This window comes from Orycteropus afer, unplaced genomic scaffold (assembly GCF_000298275.1).
Source record: "Orycteropus afer afer isolate SDZICR_OR568_19922 unplaced genomic scaffold, OryAfe1.0 scaffold00003, whole genome shotgun sequence".
In the NCBI taxonomy this organism is placed as follows: Eukaryota; Metazoa; Chordata; class Mammalia; order Tubulidentata; family Orycteropodidae; genus Orycteropus; species Orycteropus afer.
Window position 1 is genome coordinate 32,183,978 of NW_006921590.1, and position 25,960 is coordinate 32,209,937.

Consider the following 25,960-nt stretch of genomic DNA (forward strand, 5'->3'; position numbering starts at 1 on the left):
CCTTGGAAACCCAAGGAGGGGTCACTATGAGTCGAATTGACTCAATGGCAGTGAGTTTCGTTTTGTTTTTGGTTCTCCTTTCCTGTTATCCAAGACAAGGAAAAGGCTCCATGGGATTGGAATGAAAGGACTCAGTTTCTGGTAGCAAATTCTCCCACTACCTTTTAGTGGTGGTCCAGTGGCTACCTCTCCTTCTCCTCCATTCCCAGTATCCCTGTCACATAACTGAATATAACTCTTGGTGTGAGGTTGGCTCTCAGGAAGAGGCTGGCCACCTAAATGGTCATGGGGTTGGCTCTGCTTCTCCCTGGCCATCCCCCACTGCCACCAGAGGGACAGACAGCCAGAGAACAGGGCTCATGTCTCATGCTGGGAGCAGGAGGAGCAGCCTGATTCACTCACTGGAGCACTTGCCAGCATTAGCTAACAGCTCCTCACACACCCCTCTGAGATAATTAAGCATTATTATCCCTATTGGCAGGTGGAGACAGTAAGACAGAGTGGTAAAGTGACTTGGTTATATCTGCCGGGATTGTTTGAGGGAGAAGCCGTGCCAAGAAGGGAGTGCAGTTCAGGAGGCCAGGAGAGCTTAAGCTTTATTTAATGTGACTGATTATTTTAAAATCATTGTTGGAGGGTGGGAGTGGGAAAAAAGTTGAGAGAACTGCCTAGTGGGCATGGGTAAGGTGTCACAAATTACAATGGGAATAAGGAATTTACCTAGTATACCTATTAAAATGGGTTACCACGGTCTGTCAGATGGTTACATCTTCTGAAGAAGATGAAAAAAGAAAGGCCATGGGTGAAGTCTGTGAGTTCACCCACATTCCTCCTACAGAGCTGGACAGAGGTCTACAAGATTGCTGAGCACAGGCCAGCCTCCCTCTGAAAGCCCCAACCTTCTATATAAACAGAGAATCCATGAACAGACAGCCCTCACCTCCACTGCTCACTATCACAAACTCTGCCAGATGCCTAGGAAGTGTGGCCCCACTGCCATGAGCAATGTTCTCCAGGAGCATGGAATGAAAGATGAGTGAGGATCATGTGGTAAGACATAGGGGGCAAAAGTAGAAAGGTCATCATGGCCTATTGACAGAGACAGGAGCCACTGAGATTTGAGCCCAGTGGGCAAGCCCAGGGCTCATTGATGCAGCAAATGAACTGGCTGGAAACGAGAGTGCTGTGATCTCTCAGGATGGGCTGGGACTGAGGTGGGCAGCAGTGAAACAGCAGGGGTAATGCATGAAAAAGCACAATTCCTGCCATGTCCAGAGAAGCAATAGATGCACTGACTGCCCTGACATGGCCCAGGAAGAGAAAGATAGACAGCAAGGTGACCTTCTAGCCTCCTCCTTGTTACCTTGTCTTACCTGCCTGTCTCACCATCCAGAGGACCTAGAGGTTCACCAGGGGGAAGCTGGTTTTTCATTACAGTATCAGGGCAGCACAGCCTTGCTCACTTTATTTTTGATGTGAGGCTGGCTCCCTCCCCAGGTTACCAGTGGAGCACTGGGGACAGCTAAATCTGGGAAAGCAAAACGCACAGAGAAGCCAAAGCCCATTGGACCAGTTTATCCAACCTCCCTCTCTAGGGCAGACTTCTCAGGAGTACTTAGGGCAAGCCCCAGGCTTTGGGGACACACAGGAGACGGCAAGCCCACATGACGACTGAGCTGACCACTGCAGGATTCATCGGACAAGGCCCTCCTCAGGCCAGAGATGATGTTCTTCCCCCACTTCCACTACTGGCCTGGCCCAGAGAAGGTGCCCAATATCTGCTTGTCAAATAAAAGCAGCTAATGAATGATTTAACCCTTGTTCCTATCTCTGTAATTATAAATTGAAGAAGTGCTGTGTGATAAAATAATAATAATAACCCACATCCCAATTGTCAGGGGGCTGTTTTGGGTGTGAGTAGGAAAAAACAGCTGTTTCCCCTGACGGAGTAGCATAAAGAAACAACGTCTGTTTGGTGCAATAACAGGATTTTTTTTTCTCCCCAGCTGGGAAACGTCACCAAGTGGCCTTTCTGTTCTTCACACATGAAACACATACTATCATCCGCATATTTTTAGTTAATTTATGTACAAATAGGCCTTTCTCTAGCTGCTGGAAAATGATGTTTGGGCTGCAATTACCTTTCTCAACATCTCACAGAAGGGCTTCAGCGCTCACGAAGCTCAGGGGAGAGACAGGAGGATCACGGACTCTAAATCTCTCCATTTGTAGTTATTCAAATCACATATTTTATTACTAGTACGAAATACATTGTGTCATTCATTCTAGAGAAGCAGCTAATGCTTCAAGAAAAGCTTTGAAAAACATTCTATTTAGAAACAATTTTGTCTGCAGCCAATGCTGTGTATCTTTTTGGGTTGTCTTTTTTCCCAGCCCTTTTCTCTGTTGCGTGTGCCATTTGCATGACAAACGAGACCATCCTCTCCAAAAGCTCACCTGTTCCTGCAACCCATTTCCCACCTAAAGTTCTAATTCTCTGTATGTTGCATCATAATCCTTAGCACGGTAATAAATTACAGTGTCACCATCAAGATTGTGGCTTCTGGAAAGAAATAAGCAGCAGGGCCAGATGAACTCTCTCATAAGATGGAGAGACTGTTTTCATGCAAATTCCTGGCGTCCTGGGGAACTGGGAACAGCCTCCTCATTATATAGACTCCCTTGCAATTCAACAGCAAGAAGCTATTTCCACTGCCTGTTAGAAGCTGGTAACACTCAGGAAAATATAACCTTTTAGGCAGAATCTTCTTATTGGCCGATACGGGTCTTGTCAGAAAAAGTCACTTTACTGATTAGGTTGGGGAAAACAGGTCAGTGTGCTTTTAGAATGTTTTTTAAGTAGAAACATTCATTCTAAAATATCCTCTTCATTTAACTCTTATAGCCCACTTTAGACTTCTCTGTCCGGGGCAGTAACTGAGGATCGGAAGACATTGTCACATGGATGTACCCTGAAGGAAGGGCCATCTGTGTCTGAACTCATCTACAAAGGGAGCACAGAGCCCCTCTCATGGGCAGATACCTCACCCATACTGGGTCATCCATGCCATCAGGATGTTCACTGCTCCGGGGGGTGTGTCCAACCTGCCATCTCCACAGTGACTCTTTTTTCATTTTAAATTGTGATTTGGGTGAAAATTTACAGAGCAAATTCACTTTCCATACAGCAGCTCACATACACTTTGTCTCATCACATTGACTACAACTTACCACAATGCAACAGCTCACCTTCCACTTCCTCCCCATAATTACCTCTTCCCTGTGTCCTTCCCTTCATGCACTCCTGCCTCCTGAGCTATTCCCCTGTGCATACACAGCCCTTCTATTCTCCCATGATTGTTCTCTCTAAGGAGTGTATCTACCTAGTGTAATTGTTCACCTCATGTACTTGTCTTTTGTTTGGCTGGAAGCCATGGGAGTGGGTTCAATTCCAGACCTGAAGGGCACCTAGGGGCCATAGTCTCTGTGGTTCCATCAGGCTCTATCAGACCAGCAAACCTGGTCTCTCTCTCTTTTTTTTTTTTTTTTAATGATTTTGAGTTTTGTTCCACATTGTTCTCCCACTCTATCCAGGATCTCCTACATAGATCCCCCTCTGAGTGGTTGACAGTGGTAGCTGGGCACCATCTAGTTCTCCTGGTCTCATAATCATATAGGCTGAGGATCTAATGGTGTGGCAGTCACTTGGACTAATTGTTTCCATGGATCATTGGTTTTCTTCATTCTTCTTTGCTTTGAACGAGGAGAGACCCATTGTTGGGTCTAGATGGCCACTTGCAAGCTTTTAAGATCCCAGTCACTACTCACCAAAGTAGAATATAGAACAATGTTTTTGTGTAGTATGTAATACCAATTGAGCTTGATGTCCCCTGTGACTATGGTCCTGAACCTATAGGTCCAAGTACTCACTCTCTCTGGTAGCTGGCTGTGGCCAAGAAGTGACTACAACTTTGTCCCTTGTCAGCTCTACTACATACCTGGGAATTCTTATAGAACATACAAATACACTTGTAGAAACATTGTCTGCCAACCCAATACATGGTCTTGGGCACACTCCCCCCTGCATAGACATACCTACTAGTTCAGCCTGTCCACCCATCTGTCCGCCTGTATATCAATGTTTGTCTTCACTGACAACACAGTACTCCACAGTGACTCTTGATATGCACTGTAAACTTCACTTCAACACACCTACCCTTTCTCTTGGACCATAGAGATATTTAATGGAAGCTTGATGAAGCTGTTTTTTTTTTTTCTCCACCCCCCCCCATCATTTAATGATCTCTTGAGGTTGAGTGCAGTATTGGAAAATACTTTCCACACTCTATGCCCCTTCATCCCTCATACACAGCAGATATCCCATTGTCAGCTTACCACTCATGACACTCTTCCTTGTTGAGCCCAGATGTAGCCTCAGAATCCTTCTTAATCCAGCCACTAGAAATGATCAGAGTTAGTATTCAAGGTGAAACCTAATGCAACCCATGACTTAAGCCAGGATGATCTATGCCAGTGGTTCTCAAAGTATGGGAACCACACTGGGAACTCATTAGACGTACACATTCTCAAATCCTATCTTAGAACTAGTAAATTGAAACTCTGGGGTAGGGTCTAGTAATCTGTATTTTAACAAGCCCTCTGGGAAAGTCTGATGCATGATCAAGTTTGCCCAGATCTAGGCCAGGATTGTGACTTAAGACTGAACATTAGAATCACCTGAAGCATGTTAAAGCATACCAGTGGTTGGGCCCCACTCCCAGAGATTTTGAATGAATTAGAATACTCCCCAGGCATTTTTAGAAACATCCCTCAGGTGATTCCAATGGGCCACCAAGCTTGATAACCACCAGGCTAGACCTTCTAGGTGTGCTGACAAGGGTATCACCTTTCCTTTAGATAGTGTTGTACAATTAAGATGCAGCTACTTGAGCATGGTAATAAATAAAAATAAAACCAAAGAACTTTTTTTTTTTTTTTGGAGAATTTTATCTTTTTCATTTTATTTTAGCCTCTCAACCCCCATGTGAAGTAGAACAGACATTTTAGAGAGAAGTAACTAACTGTATCTCAGAGATGTTAAGTGCGTTATGTCTGGTCATAGACCATTTAAAGGTAAGAGCCCCAGTCCTGGTCACTCTGAGGGTTTTTATTTATTTATTTTTAATAGAGTATTTTTAATAGGATCTTCAAATCAGAAATGCTGCCACCAGGACCCATCTTCTTCATTCTGGTCTTTACAGATGTGCTTAAGATTAGGTGTGGATTGCTAACCCCCAGAGCCTCCAGAAGTTTCTAGACTTCCTCATTAAATGTCTCTTTGCACAACCCTAGAATTTGTAGTTTACATCCAGGTGACTGCAAGACTTCACACAACTTTTTAATTCCTTCACACCCTAAGTTATTCTGCATCAGCATTGTGTCTTTTCACCATACTTATTCAATCTGTATACTGAGCAAATAATTCAAGAAGCTGGACTATCTGAAGAAGAATGCAGCATCATGAATAGAGGAGGACTCATTAACAACTGTGATATGCAGATGACACAACTTTGCTTGCTGAAAGTGAAGAGGACTTGAAGAACTTACTCATGAAGATCAAAGACTACAACCTTCAGCCTTTGGTATGGATTACACCTCAACATAAGGAAAACAAAAATCCTCACAACTGGACCAATAAGCAATATGATAAATGGAGAGAAGACTGAAGTTGTCAAGGACTTCCTTTTACTTGGATCTACAATCAATGCCCCTGGAAGCAGCAGTCAAGAAATCAAATAACATATTGCAATGAGTAAATTTGCTGTAACAGACTTTTTTAAGGTATTAAAGAGCAAAGATGTCACTTTGAAGAATAAGATGTGCCTGACCAAAGCCATACTATTTTCATAAGCATGTGAAAGCTGAACAATGAATAAGGAAGACTGAAGAATCAATGCATTTGAATTGTAGTGTTGGCAAAGAATATTGAATATACCATGGACTGCCAGAAGAATGAACAAATCTGTCTTGGAAGAGGTGCAGCCAGAATGCTTTATAAGTGAGGATGGCTAAACTTCATCTCTCATACTTTGGTCATGTTATCAGGAGGGACTATTCCCTGGAGAAGGTCTCATGGTTGACAAAGCAGAGAGTCAGCAAAAAATAAGAAAGCCCTCAAGGAGATGGATAGGTGCAGTGGCTGCAACAATGGGCCCAAGCCTAGCAAGGGTCATGAGGATGGTGCAGGGTCAGGCAATGCTTCCCTCTGTTGAACATAGGGTCTCTATGAGTCAGAACCAACTCGATGGTGCCTAACAACAGCAACCTGAGCCTGGAGTGACCACTGGGTATGGGGAGTCTGCTGGTAGAGTGAAAATAGATTTCTCCCTCAAGCATGCCATGCCTCCCCAGCCAGTAGAAATACCAGCAGTGGCCCCAGCATTGTCATCGGATCAGTCTTCAACTGTCATTCCCATTACCACATCAATGGAAGTTTCTTGTTACTGCTCCTTGAAGCTGAGCTAGGGGCAGTCCTTCTATGTGTAAACTATTGTTGTGGTCTGGTTAACAACACTGAGAAAATATTGTAGGAGACCCTGTGGTTTTTCCCCAGGATTTCAATCTGAAAATCCCCCTACTAGTAGCCCATGATGGCTCTGCCACATGAGAATTTAACAACAGTATTTTAAAACTAATGCCTTATAAAACTGTAAATGACAACTTTTTATTTAATATTAACAACTATATATTGGTTGTGGTGTAGTGCCTAAGGCATTTGGCTGCTAACCAGAAGTATGGCAATTCAAACCCACCAGCCACTCTTTGGAAGGAAGATTAGGCAATTTACTTCCATAGAGATACCACCTCGGAAACCCAAGGAGGGGTCTCTATGAGTCGGAAATGACCCAATGGCAGTAAGTTTTTGTTTAGTTTAAATTTACCTCATTGGTCTTCCTTCACAACAACCCCAGAGACAGATCATATATATATGATACACACACACACATACACATGCCCTGGTGGCTTAGTAGTTAAACACTCAGCTGCTAACAAAAATGTTAATAGTTTGAACCCACCAGCTGCTCCACAGGAGAAATATTTGGCAATCTGCTTCAATAAAGATTACAGCCTTGGAAACTATGGGACAGTTCTACTCTGCCCTACAGTGTGGCTACAAGTCATAATCAACTCAGAGGTGGTGGGATATATACATATGTATATATGTATGTTATAATACATATTATCCCAATTTTGCAAATCAGAAAACCAAGGCCCAGAGAGGTTATACTCTGGTGTTCAAAGTAATGTAGAGAATAAGAGCAGAAATGGGCTTCAGTCCATGATCTGCTTATTCCAATGTCCACATTTTTCATCTCTACAACCTTTTGGAGTAACAAGCATTATGAAATTCATAGCTTTGGTGTGATACTCCTTGTCATAAACCTGCCACTTCCAAACTTCAAGGGGTCTCCCTTATGCAAGCAGTATTCCAATATTTGATGAGCAGGTCCATGATCACCATACCCAATATTCACAAGTGTCTAGATTTCTGCCATAGCCCCACAGAGGTTTGCACAAAATGGTGGAAAATGTCCAGACACACAGAAGTGTGACCTGTATGATAAGCAATAAGTGAGGGGAATCAGTACCATGTCCAGGGAGACTTTGGCCTAGAAAACATCACAACTGGCTGGATTCTAGAATCCACTCTATAGGCTATGTCTATCTAGTTTCATTTGGCAAGAGTGAGCTAGCTGTTTGGCATCAGGAATGTCTATTGCTCCTTGAAAGCAGAACTGAATCTTATCACTACCATGTCCCCAGCAAGGTGCTAACACAGAATGAGTGCAGTATAGATACTTATGGCCTAAGACATTTGACTGCTAACCAGATGGCTGGCAGTTCAAACCCTCCAGCCACTCCTTGGAAGGAAGATTGGGCAATTTACTTCTGTAAAGATACCACTTTGGAAACTCAAGGAAGGGTCGCTATGAGTTGGATTTGACTCAACAGCAGGGAGTTTGGCTTTTTTTTTTTTTTTTTAACTGAGGCTGAAGGACTCAAATTCTCCTGCACTGTGACTCTCTACCTATTAGCATCACACCTGCTGGCAAGTGTGGGCATGGGTTTGCATTTGATCTTAAAGATGTTTGGGATAGACTTCCTTCACTTCCAAATATCCCTTGTTTCATCAAATTCTATATGTAGACATACACACACACACACACACAATCTTAATAGTTTTATCTTATACCTGGATTAGGACATGATTATCCTAAAGCAGTTGCTTTTCAACTTCTGAAGAATTTCTCAGGAGCAGACCCATTCAACACAAAACTTTATGTGCAAAGTCAGTGTATGAAGCCACGTAGGCAGCTCAGAACCCTTGATGGGTGTTCATTAACTCTCCCTTCTCTCCCATTCTCCATCCATACCCCTCATCTGTGACTCCATTTAGCAGCTCTGGAGAACCTGGTTCCTGCAGAATGAAGGCCTGTGCTCTCAACATCTCTATGGGATTGAGCCCTCTGGTGCCTTGCAGAAAACATGCTGGTGACAATGCTGTTTTCAAGCTCAGTGTCAGCTCTTCTTTGCCCATATGAATGCAAATTCCTTCCCAATGAACCTCATCCTTTCTTTTTTAAAAAATATATTTTATTGTATTTTTGGTAAGAGTATACACAGAAAAATAGGTTCCCATTCAACAATTTCTGTGCATAATGTTCAGTGATATTGTGTCACTATTCATTGTGTCAGCTTCTCATTATTTCAATTCTATTTGTTCTATTCCTGTTGGCTTTGTCTCACTGCCCTCCAACCTTCTCATTCAAGCTTTAGAGTAACTGGTGTCAATTTGATTTCATATAGATAATTTTTTAAAAGATTGCAGTTCTCAATCTTTAGTTTTTTAGTTAGCTGTTATTTAGTTAAAAGGTGACCTTAGGGGATAGTTTCAGTTCAAGATTTAAAGAGTATCTTAGGGTAATAGTCTTAGGGATTTCTCCAGACTCAATGGGTCCAGTAAGTCTGGGTTCTTTGAGAATTTGAAGTTCTGTTCCACATTTTTCTCCCTTTCTATCAGAATCCCTGTACTGTGATCCTGATCAGAATGTTCAATAGTGATAGCTGGGCACCATCTAGTTCTGATCTCAAGGTAGAGAAGGCCATGGCTCATAGACACAATTGGTCTTATAGTTTGTTTTCTTCTCTGATTCTCAGGTTTCCTTATTTCTCTTTTGTTTCAGACTGATAGGGACCAACAGTTGTATCTTAGATGGCTGCTCACGAGCTTTGTATCCCAGCAACTACTCACCAACCAGGATGTAGAACATAAACTTTATGAACTATATTATGCCAATTGACTGAATTGTCCCACGACACTATGACCCTAAGTCTTCAAAACAAGAAAGCTAATCCCGTAAAGTGACTGGTTATATCTAGAAGTATCAGCATCTATAGCCCCTATTTGTTTTTATTATATATATGGATATATAATAGAGATAGATAGATAGATGATACATAGATAGATATTTTATTTGTTGCAAAATTATATATAACATAATATTTACCAATACATTATTTTTTTGTGTGTACAAATTAGTGGAATCAGTTACATTAGTCAAGCTATGTACACTTCACATTTATGGTGCTTTCTTTCCCATCACCATGAACAAAAAGTGACTACTAGAGAATGTTTCCCCTCTCACAAGCCCATAGCCTTGTTAACCATCATTGGCAGTTGAACTCTCTTTATATAGCTATTCTTGTCATTTTATGAAAATGAGATCATACACTTTTGTGACTGAATTATTTCTCTCAGCATAATATCCTCTAAGTTCATCCATGTTCACAGATGTTTTGGGAACTCATCTTCCTTTCTTTTCTGGCTGCATAGTATTCTGTTGTATGCATTTTGTTTATTCATTCATCCATTGATGGGCACATAAGTTGTTTCCATCTTTTTGCTACTGTGACTAGTGCTGCAGTGAACATAGGTATGCATATATCTGTTTATGTGTCTTCTATTAGATCCATAGGGTATTTAGCTAGGAGTGGAATTGCTGGGTAATAAGGTAGTTCTATTTTTAGTTATTTGAGGAATTGCCTTACTGTTTTCCACAATGGTTGTACAATTTTACATTCCCACCAGCAGTGAATAAGGGTTTCAATCTCCCCACAGCCTCACCAATGTTTTTTTGTTTTCTGGATTTTTGTCTTTTTTTTTTTTTTTTTTAATCAATGCCTTTTAGCAGGAGGGAGGTGGATTCTCACTGTAGTTTGCAAATGAAGGTCTTGAAAGCTTTACTCCATCCCTGTCGTTAAAATGACATTGACTGACATTGACTGTACTTTGAGGAGGCAGCTCTTCCCCAGTCATATTTTCAGTGTCTTCTAACCTTAGGGGCTCATCTACAGGCAATATGTCAGGCAATGTACCCCTGTTATGCATGATGTTTGCAGTGGTCACATTTTTTTCAGTAGTAGACCTGTCCATGTCCTTCTTCCTACTCTATCTTAGTATGGAAGCTCCACTGAAACCTGCCCACCATGGGTGACCCTGCTGATATTTGAAATACCATTGCCATAGATGGCTTCTAGCACCACAGCAACATGCTCATCAAAAACTTTATCAAAAGACTGAAAAGACAACCTAAAGGCTGAGAAATGAATCATCAGTAAGAAAGCCTATCTGTGTTAATTCCAAAGAAAGGTGATCCAACAGAATGCAGAAGTTATCAAACAATATCATTAATATCACACACAAGTAAAATTTTGCTGAAGATGATTGCAGCAGAATATTGACAGGGAACAGCCAGAAATTCAAACCAGATTCAGAAGAGGATATGGAATGAGGGATATCATTACTAATGTCAGATGGACCTTAGCTGAAAGCAGAGAACACAAGAAAAGGCAAAGGCATTCAACTCTATGGATCATAACAAATTAAGGATAACATTGTGAAGAATTAGAATTCCAGAACATTTAATTGTGTTCGTGAGGAAACCGTACATAGACCGAGAGGCAGTCATTCAGAAAGAACAAGGGAATACTGCATGGTTTAAAATCAAGAAAGGTGTGCATCAGGATGATATCTTTTCATTATACTTTTTCAAGCTGTATACTGAGCAAATAATTAAAGAAGCTGGACTACATGAAGTAGAATGCAGCATCAGGATTAGAGGAAAACTCATTAACAACCTGCAATATGCAGACAATGGCACTCTTGTTTACTGAAAGCTAAGAGGACTTAAAGCACTTACTGATGAAGATCAAAGCCTTCAGTATGGATTATGTCTCAACAAAAAGAAAACAAAAATCCCCACAACTGAACCAATAAGTAACATCATGATAAATGGAGAAAAAGATTGAAGTTGTCAAGAATTTCATTTTCTTTGGATCCATAATCAATGCCCATAGAAGCAGCAATGAAGAAATCAAATGACATATCACATTGGCCAAATCTGCTGCAAAAGACCTCCTTAAAGTGTTAAAGAGCAAAAATGTCATTTTGATAACTAAGGTGCACCTGACCAAAGCCATGGTATTTTAAATAGATTTATACACATGTGAGAGCAAAGACTTGGTGCATTTGAATTGTGGTGTTGTCAAAGAATATTGAATATAATATATACTGCTAGATGAATGAAAAAAATCTGTGTTGGAAGAAGCACAGGTGGAATGCTCCTTAGAAGTACAAATGACCAGACTTCATCTCACATGCTTTGGTCATGTTGTCAGGAGGATATCATACTTGGTAGAGGGTCAGTGAAAAAGAAGAAGACCTTAAACGAGATAGATCGACACATTGGCTGCAATGATAAGCATGACAACAATTGTTAGGATGGCATAGGACTGGGCAGTGTTTCATTCATTGTGCATAGAGTCACTAAGAGTCAGAAGCAACTCAAGTGCATCTAACAACAAACAACAATGGCTAATGACCGTGCACATCCTTTTATGTGTTAGTTGGCCACTAGAATATCCTCTTTGGTGAAGTGTGTATTCATAGCTTTGCCCATTTTTTGATTGGGTTACTCATTTTTTTGTTAAGTTATTGAAATTTAATATATAATTTATATTAAAATTTTAGATCCTTATCATATATATAGGAGCTCTGGGGTATAGTGCTGAAGACATTTGACTGCTAACTAGAAGGCTAGTAGTTCAAATCCACCAGCCATTCCTCAGAAGGAAGGACTACTACTTCTGTAGTGGTACTGCCTCACATGACCCCAACAAGGGGTCACTAGGAGTCGGATCCAACTTGATGGCAATGCGTTTTCTTATCAGATATATTGTTACTGATGATTTATTTCTCAACCTTTAGGTTGTTATTTCAGTCTTTGGATAAAGTCTTTTGAGAGCATAAATATTTAATTTTTATAAAGTTCTAATTATCTAATTTATCTTGTGTTGTTTGTGCATTTGTAGTTATGTTTGATAATCTTTTATTTTAAAAAAAAAGTAATTAAGTCCCCTAATTTTGCCGCTATGTCTTTTTCTGAGGACTTTATAGTTTTGTCTTTAACATTTAGGTTCTTGATCCATTTTGAGTTAGTTTTTGTGTATGGTGTGAAGCATGCATCCTGTTTCATTTTTATGCATATGTTCTTGTTGTTATTTGCCATCGAGTTGGACTCAACTCATAGCAACTCCTCCTTGGGTTTCCGAGGCAGTATCACTACGTAAGTAGATTGCCCAATCTTCCTTCTGTGGAGTGGCTGGTGGGTTTGAACTGCCAGCCTTCTGGTTAGCAGTCAAGTGCCTTAGGCACTATGCTACCAGAGCTACTTTTCTGTGTATGGATATCCAGTTTTCCCAGCATCATTGTTGAAGAAACTATTTCTTCCTCATTGAATGGACTTTGACCCCTTGTCAAAAATCACTTGTCCATAGATGGATGGATTTATTCCTGGGCTCTCATTCTACTCCATTGGTCTGTTTCTATCATTGAATTATTGTTTTTGTTATGTGCCATTGACATAGTGACCCTTCCTAGGGTTTCAAGGTGGTATCACTACAGAAGTAGATTGCCCAACCTTCTTTCTGAGGAGTGGCTGGTGGGTTAGTACCAGGTAATTTTGATTATTGTAGGTGTATGGCATGTTTTGAAATCAGGAATATAAGGTCTCCTACTCCTACTCCATTCTTCATCTACCTAAGAATCTTTTCCTCGTAATCATTCCAACAGAGTAAACCACTCCTTCTCTGTGCTCTATCCTCATGGCATCTCCATGAGTCTGGAATTCTAGAGTACTTTGCAGTCATATGGATGTGTTGGACTTGAGTAGTCTGGTCCAGACCTTCTCCCCTAGCAGGTGTGGGTTGTCAGGTGACCCAGCAGGAAGAGCTTCCACCTTGCTAACAGAAACTCTCTTTGCTACAACATCATCCCACTTCCTTTCTTTTACCCCTTCCCTGGGGATGGTCACCATCCTCTAAATTAATAGATTACCTTTCATATAATTGAACACAAGTTAATCATCTCCATAATTACCTCTGAGCATCAGAAGGCAGCACTGATGATATGATGTTTTAAAAGACAGAAGGAAAGTTTAAAATCCCCAGGAAGAGGAGCATCATCTTTGGCTGTGTGTTTCCTTTTCTTCTGCTTCAGATAGGTCTGCATCCCCTGCTCTCTTGGCTGAGTGGGAGGGTCAGCCGGGACAAACTGTAACCTGCTTGTCCAGGGCAGCTCTTCTAGAAGGCTCTGCCACCCTGCTGAGATGGAGGGGGTTGGTGACAGGCCAAGCTCCGTGTTCATTGAGGCCCAACAGGGCAATGTGGCAGGAGGGCTTGAGGCATCTCGCCAGTGGGCCTGGCATTGCCACTTTATATGCAAGAGGAAGCAGTTCAACAGCTGTCACTGACAGCCTGCAGGGTCCACTCAGACTTGGCAGAGGAGGACACCTTCAGACTCCCAAGTCACCTCTTTGAAATTCAGAAGATGAACCATACTTTTACCTGTCTCTCTTTCTCTCCCTCTCTCTCTCTCTTACACACACACACACACACACATACATAAATACACAGAAGGTAAGCCTTTACTCTCTTTTAATCACAGACCTACTCTGCCAGGTTTTCTCTCTGTCTCTGTCTCTCACACATATTGATAAGTTCTCTCATAGAATCTAATTTGCTCACTCTTATCTGTCTCTTTCTTTCCTCACACACACACAGACACATACACACACAGAAGTCACACACCGACTTCAACGCAGGTATTTTGAGCAAAACTCCCTCTCCTTTGGGAGAGCCAGTAGGCCCTTTCAAGGTATGACATTCCACCTTTCATGGTGACATACCAATGTGGAGTCCTTGAGCTATCTGACCCTGACCCCCTGGTGTCTGTAACCACTGGGTCACTGAATAAATTTACCACTCCTCTTCCTAGCAATGGGTACCATGTAAACAAGCCCAGTAATTGCATTCATATTCTGGTAGAGGGTGAGAACAGAGCATCCTGTTGCAGCCACAGCCCAACCTGCCCTCCAGGCATTTGTCATGTCACTGGCATTTGAGCTGAGGACATCTCCCACCACAAAAATCCCCCGTGGTTCTCAGGGGAAATCAGAACCGTCTTTTTGCAGAAAGCTGGATGAGTACCTAGGGAGGTCTAGGCCAGCTCACCTCTGTTCCTCCCAGGCCCTGGATTGGAAACCAGATAAAAATACACTTTGAGGTTTGTCCCTTTATTTCTCTCTCTTATTCAGATTAGCCACTTATACATTTAAAAGTATTTTTGTTAAAGCTCAACATGTATCTCTAATGCATTTGAACAGATCATGAGGATGATCAGTTTAAAAATAGCCTCCTTCAGCCAAGGCATGAGGCAAGTGAGGAGAGCGGGAGGGAGCTGCTCAGTGCTGCCACTGCCACTGGCCAGCTGGTCCAGCAGAGGGAGGTATCATGTATTATGGGGGCAGAGACCAGGCATTGCAAAAGGGCCATGGGGTGAAATCTGTATTTGGCTTGAAGAACGGAAATTGGCATCATATTTGTTCTAGAGATTGATGGGATTTGGAGGGCAGCCTTGGTGAGGACCCCCACTTTACACCTCTAAGCAGCACCAGTGCCTGACAGATCATACTCTGCACTCACCTAACCTCCCTCCTCCCCCACTTTGGAATCCTGTGCTCCAGCCATCATGCGTTAGTTGCAGTTACCATCCTTTCTCCTACCCCCAGCCTTTGCTCCTGCTGCTCTCTGCCTAGATTCTTTCCTCTTGACCCTTTCCCCAGGTAACTTCTTTTTGACCTTTAGGACTAAGCATAGTGAAAATAATAGCTAACACATGTAAAGTACTTAACTTCTGCTTCAAGCCCTGTCGCAAGCACCATATAGACATTAACTCATTCAATCCTTACAACAACCTGGGTCTGTAGGTACTATTATTATCCTCATGCTATTGATGAGGAACTGAGACACAGAGAGGTAGGTAATTTACCCCAAGTCACACAGGTAGAAAGGTGCAGAATTTGATCCTAATCTAGCCGCAGACTCCAGGTACTCTTAAATGCCATGGGAATCTGCTTCTTTGACTGCTCCTGGCTGCCTTCCCTGGCCCCTGCTTATGTTAGAGGGTCTCCTATGGTTCTCAGTGCATCCTGTTCTCACTCTCATTCTCACACTCCTCATTTTTCCATTTTCTAACAATGCATTTTAAGTTTCTGTTTTCTTTCTCCTTTCTCACTAGCTTGTGTAGTTTGAGGACAGAGACCCTGGCTAGCTCATCCCTGGGACACCAGCTTGTCAGAAAGTGTCTGTTACAAAGCAGTGTTCATTGCTTATTTGTGGATGAATGAATGGATGGATAGATAGATAGAAATCAATCCCCTGAGTAAACAAAACAGGACAAGATCTGGCAGGCAAGCTGAGGGGTCAAGCAAAGAGCCAACTTGGAAACTTCCAGTATAAGGTTAGAAGACAAGAAGAAGAAAAAAGCAAGTAAAGGTGGCTGTTTGGTTACCTAGTACCGCTCTGACAAGAGTATACCACAAATGGGATGGCCTTAACAAACAGGAGTTTATTCTTAAAATTTAGAGGCTTTAAGTCCAAGTTCAAAGTGCCAGGCTGTAGGGGCTGCATGAAAGCCCCTCAACCTTGGGCTTCAGCCCTGCCTCTTGCTCCTGGCCCACTGAGGCTAGAGGCATCTCTTCACTCAGGCAGCCACTGGCTGCTGAGGCCAACAAGCCTAAGGCAGACAAATAAAATGGTACAGTCCCAATGTTACCAAACAACACAGCAGGACATTTATTCAAGTCCATTGAATTAAGTGCTAAGCTTGGCAGAGCATGGCAGGCTGCTGAGCAATAACACAGCTACATGCAGGGCCCAAGCATGCCATAAGCTAGTGACTATCCTCAAGGCTTCTCCTTATATACAGGAAGCAGACCACATCCCAAAGGTAGCTACTCAGCTGCCTTGTGGTAGATCCCACCATGGAGCTGATTGCCAGTCTCATCATGGGGAATAACTACCACCAGCTGCCCAGCCACTCAACCAGGCCCAGCCAAGTTGATATACAAATTTAACTACCACAATGGCTGTTTGGTTACTTAGTGCCACTCTGACAAGAATATACCACAAATGTGATGGCCTTAACAAACAGGAGTTTATTCTTACAATTTGGAGGCTCTAAGTCCAAGTTCAAAGTGCCAGGCTCTAGGGGCTGGGTGAAAGCCCCTCAACCTTGGGGTCCAGCTCTGCCTCCTGCTCCCGGCCCACTGGAGCTAAAGGCGTTTCTTCACTCAGACACTGCTGGCTGCTGAGGCTGGAAAGCCCCAAGGTTGACAAGTAAAAAGGCACAGTTCCAGTGTTACCAAACCACATGGCAGGCCATTAACTTAAGTCCATTGTAAGTCCCAAAGTTGGCAGAGCATAGCAGGCTGCTGAGCAACGACATGGCTACATGCAGGGTCCAAGTGTGCCATAGGCTAGAGACCATTCTCAAAGCTTCTGCTTATGTACAGAAAGAAGACCACATACCCAAAGGCAGCTACCCAGTTGCTCGTGGTAGATCCCACCATGGAGCTGATTGCCAGTCTCCTCATGGGGATTAATTACCACCAGCTGCCCAGCCACTCAACCAGGCCCAGCCAAGTTGACATACAAACACAACCATCACAGTGGCCCATTAGAAAAGTGCATCTCCAGCCCTGCAATCTTGACCTGCTCAGGAGGGGAGGCAGAACAGCCAGCATCTACATAGCTGTGGGCCCATTAAACTCAATGCAGGCCAGAGCTGTCTCTAGGCTGCAGAGTCAGGAGAACCTTTCCTTGCAGGGGTGGAGTGTGATGACAGTGGGGTAAGGGGAGTAGCAACATGTGATCTTACAGTGGGAGGTTCCTCCACAAGGTATCACTCACCATTTGTCTTTCTTTTTTGTTTTGTTTTCTTCTGACCCAAATTTTGTGACTTACACATTGCTATGGAACAAATACAATCATAACTTGCATCTTATGGTGGTTGCAGCCAAACTCATGCATAAGGAATATTATGTTCTAGTGCATCTATGACAATTACACTCTCCAGTCCCACCCAAATCTGTATGTAGGCTACTGGGGAGAGTTGAAGTCTTTGCTTCACATGTGCCCACATATGGCATGTGACCAGCACAGCCCTGCTGGTCATCCTTGTGTCCCTCCAAGCATGTGTAGCAATGTGGACCTGCCCATGGGGCACTGACAATATGGCTATCCTGTTTCAGGAGACACAGGGGAGGGTGGGAAGAGGTGCATGTCAAGTTTCTGAAGGTGCTTGCCTTCAACTTGAAATCTGATGGTTACTCTGACCAGGTTTCTCCTTCTTCCAGGGAGGAAAGATCCCGGTGAGATGGACAGCTCCAGAGGCCATCGCCTACCGCAAGTTCACTTCAGCCAGTGACGTCTGGAGCTATGGGATTGTCATGTGGGAAGTCATGTCATTTGGAGAGAGACCATATTGGGATATGTCCAACCAAGATGTGAGTGTCAGCAGTACCTGGTTGTCACCAAACCCCACCAAAGGGATACCAAAGGCAGTAGCATACCAAGTATCCTTATCTGTTTTCAACTCAGGGCCCCATAACTTGAACTTGAAGTGGTCAAAGGAAAGGTTACCAATGTTGGCACAATGTTTGAACTAACCAAAGAGCCCATCATGGAGATGTAACAGTCCCAATCACCTGTAAAGGTGTTTAAGCCTTACCCACTACACCAGGAGTTACATCTTGGGGGGGTTGCAAATGAGAACTTTTGCTCCATAATTAACAAGGAGAAAACTTTTTAAGGATAATTTTCTTTGAAAACAGCCCTAATGTAAAGTTGTACCTGGAATTCAGCACTGCTTTTGACCCTTGACTCCTCTGTGAGTCCCCTGTGATGACTTCTCTTTTGTGTTTTGAATACATACCCTCCCTTTGGAGCTGAGAAGTTTATAATTTGCAAAGCCTACATGCCGGGTTCTCTTGCTTGCTCTTCCCATCACTTTCTGAGGCCATTGTTATTCCCATTTTATAGATAAGAAGAAGGGAGGCAGTGGTAGTTCTGGTGGTTCTCACATTCCATGGGGGAGACTTGGGTTCAATTCCCAGTCAGTGCACCTGTGTGCAATGACCATCATTTGTCAGTGGAGGCTTGTGTGGGAGCTTCCAGACTAAGATAAACTAGGAAGAAAGGCCTGGCAATCTACTTCCCAAAATCAGCCAGTGAAAACCCTATGGGTCACAACAGTCCTAGCTGCAACTGATCATGGGGACTGGGCAGTGTTTTGTTCCACTGTGCATGGGGCCATCATGAGTTGGGGGCTGACTTGATAGCAGCTAACAACAATATAGAAGGCTGTCTCAAGTGCAAATCTAGTTCCATTGGGCAGTTGACAGTACTGTTAGCACCTCCCTGCTTGAGTGGGCATTGAGGTATCCGTAAGTTTATGTAATCTGCCTTCAGGAAGCTGTCTAACAAGGCAGAGGTTTAGAGCCATGGCAGTTGCTAAGAAAATTGAGGCAGATGGGAGCCCAGGAAACATTTCCCAGTGAGACTATGGAAGAGGAGTTGAGGTGCTGCTGAGACAATATGCCCCACACCATGGGCAGAGTGGCTCAGCCCAGAGTGGGTGAAAGATGTCATTGTGCATCTTTAACCAGGTCTCAGTGCCAACCATGTGTCGTGTCTGGGTCTTCTATTATCTGTGATTATCCATGCCTCGCTTCTGCTCCTGTAGCGTGTCGAATCAGTAAGTGGCAGAATTGATGCCGAGGCTGGTTTGATGAAATCAACTACACCCTGGTTCTGTCCATGCCATCAGCTAGATGAGTACTAAATGTTAGCCAGAAAAAGCAGGCCCATCTTGTCCTGCACAGAGACTTTAATCTGATTAAGCACAATTCAGCACACATAGAATGGATTATGAAACTGTCTGACAGGCAGGATTCGACATTCAAGATATTCTCAGCAAATGCATTTACCTATGCTGGAAACAAATAGAATTTCTGATATTAGACTTCCAGAATTCCCAAATCATTCATTCAACAGACAGTCTTTGTATGCTGACTTTGACTAAGCATTGTGCTTGCTGGTTCTATTCTTGAGGGGTTTACAGTTCACTGGCATATACATAGGGCTTTGGGGACACTTGGGTAGAGGAGGGAAGGGAAGGCTTCCCAGATATTTGGTTTGAGCTGAGTCTCAAAGGGATTAAGAACATCTGCAAAGTAGCAGTTTATTCTAATTTTTTTTTTATATATTTCCCAAAATAGAGGCCCTAATCATTGTCCCAAGTGCAGCCCTGCTCCCTGTGGAAGGTAGGAGGTGACTTCATGCCCATTTAGAAAGTTTCTTAGGGACTCACCTGGGAGTGATCTGGGAGGGGCTCCCAGCTGCTCCAGCTGCAGCCCCACTCATCAGAAACCACTGAGGTGGTGGCAGTAAAGGATTTCACAGATGACAATTGAAAGGCTTTAAAGAAGAGAATTGCAGAGGCAAGTTGGAGTGCTGGTAATTGGGCTTCCGGAGCTCAGGAAGGTCTTTGAACATGTACAGAGAGTTTGTCAGCCAGAGAGAGCAACTTGGAAGTTCTGCTGCTTGGATCTGATTGACAGAGATAATGAGAGTGGCAGTGTCTGTGGAGAGGAGCTGCAGTTCTATTGAAACATCAGAGCTCAACTTAACCCCCTCTGCCCTGGTTCCTGCACTGTTCTAAGCTCTTCCACTTCATTTTCTAGGGCCTACTGCCTGCCACCCAAGTCATTAGTGTGAAATGCCTGTCTGGGGGCAGCCAGGAGCCCCCCTGAGGATGAATGGGCAAGGGGAGAAGCCTGCTCATTTCCCAAAGGAATCCTAGGCACTTCATCCAGCTTCCAAGAACATCAGTGCAGACATCAGACCAGGTGTCCCTGAATTCCACAGGGGCCCCACACCTGTCATCTTTGGGTGCACATGAACGAAGAATGTTCCCACTCTTCCCTGCCCTCTCCCTTTAGACTTCCGGGAGGTTCATCTGGCCTGCAGGGTGACCAAAAGAGTTGCTACAGATCATTCCAAGGGAAATAGCAATGTGCTTGGGCTTAACAGTTGTCTATGTTGCTTCTCTCGGCCCTCCTCCTTCACTCTTCCTTCTCTCTGTTCCAATCTTCTATCTTTTCAGCATCCAGGTATTTCATTCTTTCATGGTCCAAAGATAGGGGCCCAGAACTCACTTTTCAATTCTGCTTAGTAGGAAACTCTATCTTAACCTATATCTTTCCACACAATTCAAACGTGGTCACTGGTATTTAGAGCTATTAGATGACTAAAGTGATTCTCTATGTCTCCTACCTGTTGTCTACCTGCTAGTGAGACAGGCATGAAAGGGAACAATCTTATGGTATTCTCACACACAATGCAAACAGATCATTATTATTCATAGGGAAGTAAATTGCCAGGCATTTTTTTTTCTCGATTCATCTTAATGTGGACTGACACCTGTTCAGCATCACAGCAACACACAAGCCTACAGTGCCAATAAAGTGGTGGCTGTGCTTGATGTGCATTGGCCAGGATCAAACCTGGGTCTCCTGCTGGGAAGTCAAGGTTTCTACCCCTGAACCACCACTGAATCTTTACAGAACCAATATGATTATTTTATTTGAAATAATCTTTTCTTACTTGATGATAAAAGTAGTATGTACCCTGAAGATTTGTTGTTGTTGTTGTTGTTATGTGCCGTCGAGTCGGCCCCGACTCATAGCGACCCCTCCTTGGGTTTCAAAGGCAGTATCACTATGGAAGTAGATTGCCCAACCTTCCTTCCGAGGAATGGCTGGTGGGTTTGAACCACCAGCCTTCTGGTTAGTAGTCAAGCGCCTTAGGTACTATGCTACCAGAGCTCCTACCCTGAAGATTTGGAAAACACCAAACCAAACTCACTGCCATCGAGTCGATTTGACTCATAATGACCCTTCCTTGGGTTTCTGAGGTGGTATCTCTATGGAAGTAGATTGTCCAACCTTCCTTCCAAGGAGTGGCTGGTGGGTTTGAACCACCAGGCTTCTGGTTAGCAGTCAAATGCCTTAGGCACTACACTGCCAGAGCTCCTTTGGAAAACGCAGAAATCCTTAAAAGCACAATAAAAATCTCAAAAGGCAATATACTTTGATCAAAGAGTTGAATAGATAAATGCTACTCACACACCAATTATTGACTTAGGTATTTTTTAATTTGAGGTAGACAGTAGACTTTTTTTTTCATATATGCAAGAAGTATTAATACTCTCAGAATAACAGATGGAGTAGTAACAACAAAACTATCTAGAAGAAATAGCAAATGGAGCAAAGTCCCTTTTCCTAAACCTTATCATGAGAGGGATTTCCCAAGGCCATCTTCCATCATGAAAGTTTACAAATATGGATGTCATCACCATATGCTTGATGCTTTTCATAAACTATTTTCTTTTTTAAAAATTTTTATTGTGATTTGGGTGAAAGTTTACAGAGCAAATTCATTTTCCATACAGCACTTCATATACACTTTGTCTCATGACATTGACTGTAATTTCCCACAATGCAACAGCTCCCCTCCCATTTCCTCCCCATAGTTACCTCTTCCCTGTGTCCTTCCCTCCCATGCACTCCTGTACGTACACAGTCCTTCTATTCTCCCATGATTCATCTCTCTAAGGTGTATCTGTTGTTGTTGTTATTGTTATGTGCCATGGAGTCAGACCCCTCCTTGGGTTTCCAAGGCAGTGTCATTACGGAGGTAGATTGCCCCATCTTCCTTCCAAGGAGTGGCTGGTGGGTTTGAACCACCAGCCTTCTGGTTAGCAGTCAAGTGCATTAGCCACTATGCTACCAGAGCTCCCAAGAAGTGTATCTACCTTATGTAAATGTTCAGCTCATATGCCTGTCTTTTGTTTGGCTGGAAGCCACAGAAGTGGGTTCAATTCCAGACCCAAAGGGCAGCTGGGTGCCATAGTCTCAGGGATTCCACCAGACTCTATCAGACCGGCAAACCTGGTCCTCCTTTTTTTTAAAATGATTTTGAGTTTTGCTCCACATTGTTCTCCCACTCTATCCAGGATCTCCTACATAGAACCCCCTCCTACTGGTTGACAGTAGTAGCCAGGCACCATCTAGTTCTTCTGGTCTCATAGTTGTATAGGCTGAGGATCGCATGGTGTACCAGTCGCTTGGACTAATTGTTTCCATGCATCTTTGGTTTTCTTCATTCTTCTTTGCTCTGCATGAAAAGAGACCCATCACTGCATCTAGATGGCCACTTGCAAGATTTTAAGATCCCAGGCACTACTCACCAAAGTAGGATGTAGAACAATGTTTTTGTGTAGTATGTGATGCCAATTGAACTTGATGTCCGTCCCCTACAACCACGGTCCCGAGCCCACAGGTCCAACTACTTGCTCCCTCTGGGTAGTCATACACTATTTTCCTGCACCTTCAAAATGACCATTAATAAAGCAGCTCCCTTCCTTGCCAGGATGTCCACTGCAATAGACTTGGAAGTAATCACAGCCTCCACATGATGACCTAATGCTTTCTACTACTCTCACTCTATGCAGTGTTTGATGTGCATCATCTCATTGGGTCACTTAATCTTTTTTAACAGCTCTAGGAGCTCTGGTGGCACAGTGGCCTAAGACATTTTACTGCTAACCAGAAGGTTGGTGGTTCAAACTCACCAGCTGCTCCATGAAAGGAAGATGGGGCAATCTACTTGCATAAAGATTTGCAGAAGGAAGACTGGGCAGTGTACTTCTGTAAAAATTTACCTCCTCAGAAACCCAATGGGGGTCATTATGAGTTGGAAGGGAGCTCTGGTGGCGTAGGGCCTAAGGCATCTGACTGCTAACCAGAAGGCTGGTGGTTCAAACCCACAAGCCACTCCTCAGAAGGAAGTTTGGGCAATCTACTTCCGTAGTGATATGGCCTTAGAAACCCAAGGAGGGGTCGCTATGAGTCAGATCTGACTCAATGGCAGTGAGTTATAAGTCGGAAACAACTCAATGGCAGTGAATCTTTTGTTACCTGCTCAGAATCAAGTGACTCTGCTAGGTTCTACAACTAAGAAGAATGGAACCCAACTCTCTAAGACCTATGCCCTTAACCATTCTGCAGTACTATCACAGCAGCATGGCTCTGTGCTCTTAGTTGAGCTGCCCTTGGAGAAGGAATTAGTGGCTCTTTGATGTTCTCTTAAAAACAAAGTAAGAACACTAAAGTAATTGGGAAAAAAACAAACTCACTGCTATTGAGTCAAGTCTGACTCATAGCAACCCCCTTTGGGTTTCTGCGGCTGTAAATCTTTATGGAAGTAGATTTCCCTATCTTCCCTCTGCAGAGCAGCTGGTGGGTTGTTAACCACTGGTAGCATAGTGGCTAAAGCACTTGACTGCTAACCAGAAGGCTGGCGGTTCAAACCCACCAGCCACTCCTCGGAAGGAAGGTTGGGCAATCCTACTTCCGTAGTGATACTGCCTCGGAAACCCAAGGAGGGGTCGCTATGAGTCGAGGCCGACTCGACGGCACATAACAACAACAACAACAACAACCTACCGGTTAGCAGCCAAATGCCTTATCCAGTACGCCACCAGAGCTCCTTAAACTAATAGTGGGAATATAAAAACAGAAACCAAGTCTGTCTTCAAAAATCCAAGGATGTGACACATGGAGGAGACAATGAGGGGAAATAGCCCAGTTGGGTTCCATTTAGAACTCAGAGGCAAAGATTGAGCACATGCATGCATTGCCCATTCTCTTGCCATCAGGCAGGTAGGAATGCTTTGGACACATCATGCATTGTGCTTCTGCAGGAGGGCTCTGCACCCAATGCTCTTTCCTATCACAGGGCAAGTGGGAAAATATTTTTGTCAGTGGGGGAAATTAGTATTTGGGGATCTAGCATAAAACAATTTGAGCAGAGATACCTGCAGTTTAGGGAAGCCTTGGGAAGCATTAGCTGCCCTGTATTCAAAGACACTGTAACCCCTAGCCCCATGTGGGAGTCCCTGGGTGACACAAACAGTTACACACTTGGCTGCTAACTGAAAAGTTGCTAGTTTAAACCCACCCAGAGACACCTCACAGGACAGGCCTGATGATCTGCTTCCGAAAGATCATAGATGTGAAAACCCTGTGAGTGCAATTCTGCTCTGCAACACACGGGCTCACCATGAATTGGAATGGCCTCTGTAGCAATGGGCTTGGGTTTTTTGGTAGCCCCATGAGAGGCTGAATTTGGACACTAGCCTCTCCTTCTGGCTCTAGCTAGCTTGCCAGAAGGCAACCCAGAAAGAGCTCCAGTGGCCCATTCAATGGGTAATCCCACTTGTCTCTACAATGAGAGGAGACTGTGACAGGGACCCTCAATGTGGTTGCAGAATGAGCTGGAAAAAGACTCTTATTTATGAGCCAGAGCTGGTGAGATAATGCTTGGCTGCTGGTCCCCATGGATTACTTGGTTTAGGCCCAACCACTTGTTTTGTGCCATGAAGACACAGCTCCAGGGGAGGCTGTTCTTGGCTGAGATGATGACAACAGCCCCAGAGAGGCCTAGGAAGTATACGTTTCAAGGTATTCAGGATTTATAATCAGACATCTCTGTGATATAGTCCCAGCCCTATAATTTACTATCTGTATGCCCTCGTGCAAGTTACTTAACTGTTTGGGTTTCAACTTTCTCAGGGAGTAAATGGGGCTAAAATATCTTTCTAATGAAATAACAGGTAATTTGACAATTGTATGGCAGAGATGAAAATTTCTTGGTGCAATATATTGTTCAAAAATGAATGTTTCTAAGTCACTGGCTTTTTATATAATAATAATTTTGGTGTGGTTGGTATGCTGGTTTGTTTTTCTACCAGTTTGAATGGAAAGAATAATGTTTTGATCCTCTCTATTGACTCCAGGTCAGCATATTATCTCATGTCCATCTCATGTCCAATATGTTGTACATACGAATTTTAAAATATGAACTGATAGAAAAGAAATCACTTTCTGGCCAATTTACAAAGTAAAAAATAAATGAAAGAAAGAAAAGGAAAAAAAATGAGAATAATCACCTGAAATGAATCTGACTTTTTTTGTTTCTAGTTAGAGCAAAAACACCTAAAAATTTCCAAACTCCAAATTATTTCCTTTGTAGTGTAAGGTGCTTTAACTGCTTATTTTATTATAAAATCAACATATAATTATTATAGGAAAATAGGAAATACAAATAAGCAAAAGGAAGAAGATAAAGAATGTTCTTTTTTCTACCTGCCCACATATTATTGCCATTGACTCCTGGTATATAGTCTTCTAGGCCTTTGCTGTGCACATCTATAATTATTGTTTTATTATTATTTGTTTTGATTTTTGTTTTTTACAAAAGCAAAATTTTACCATACGTTCCACTATACAGCCCACTCTTTTGCTTAATATTACAATGTGACAATATTTCCATTTCAATAGATAAATTTTTAAAACATCACTTCAAGGCCTGCAAT

General features: G+C 43.0%; 1 protein-coding gene across 1 annotated transcript in view; it reads left to right on the plus strand.

Annotated features, from left to right (window-relative positions):
• The window catches only part of EPHB1 (EPH receptor B1), a 475,286-nt gene that overhangs the window by 438,025 nt on the left and 11,301 nt on the right, over positions 1 to 25,960 (plus strand). The window contains exon 13 of the mRNA XM_042780351.1: positions 17,817 to 17,966. Coding sequence (XP_042636285.1) covers positions 17,817 to 17,966 — 150 coding nt within the window. The remainder of the gene's footprint in view (positions 1 to 17,816; positions 17,967 to 25,960) is intronic.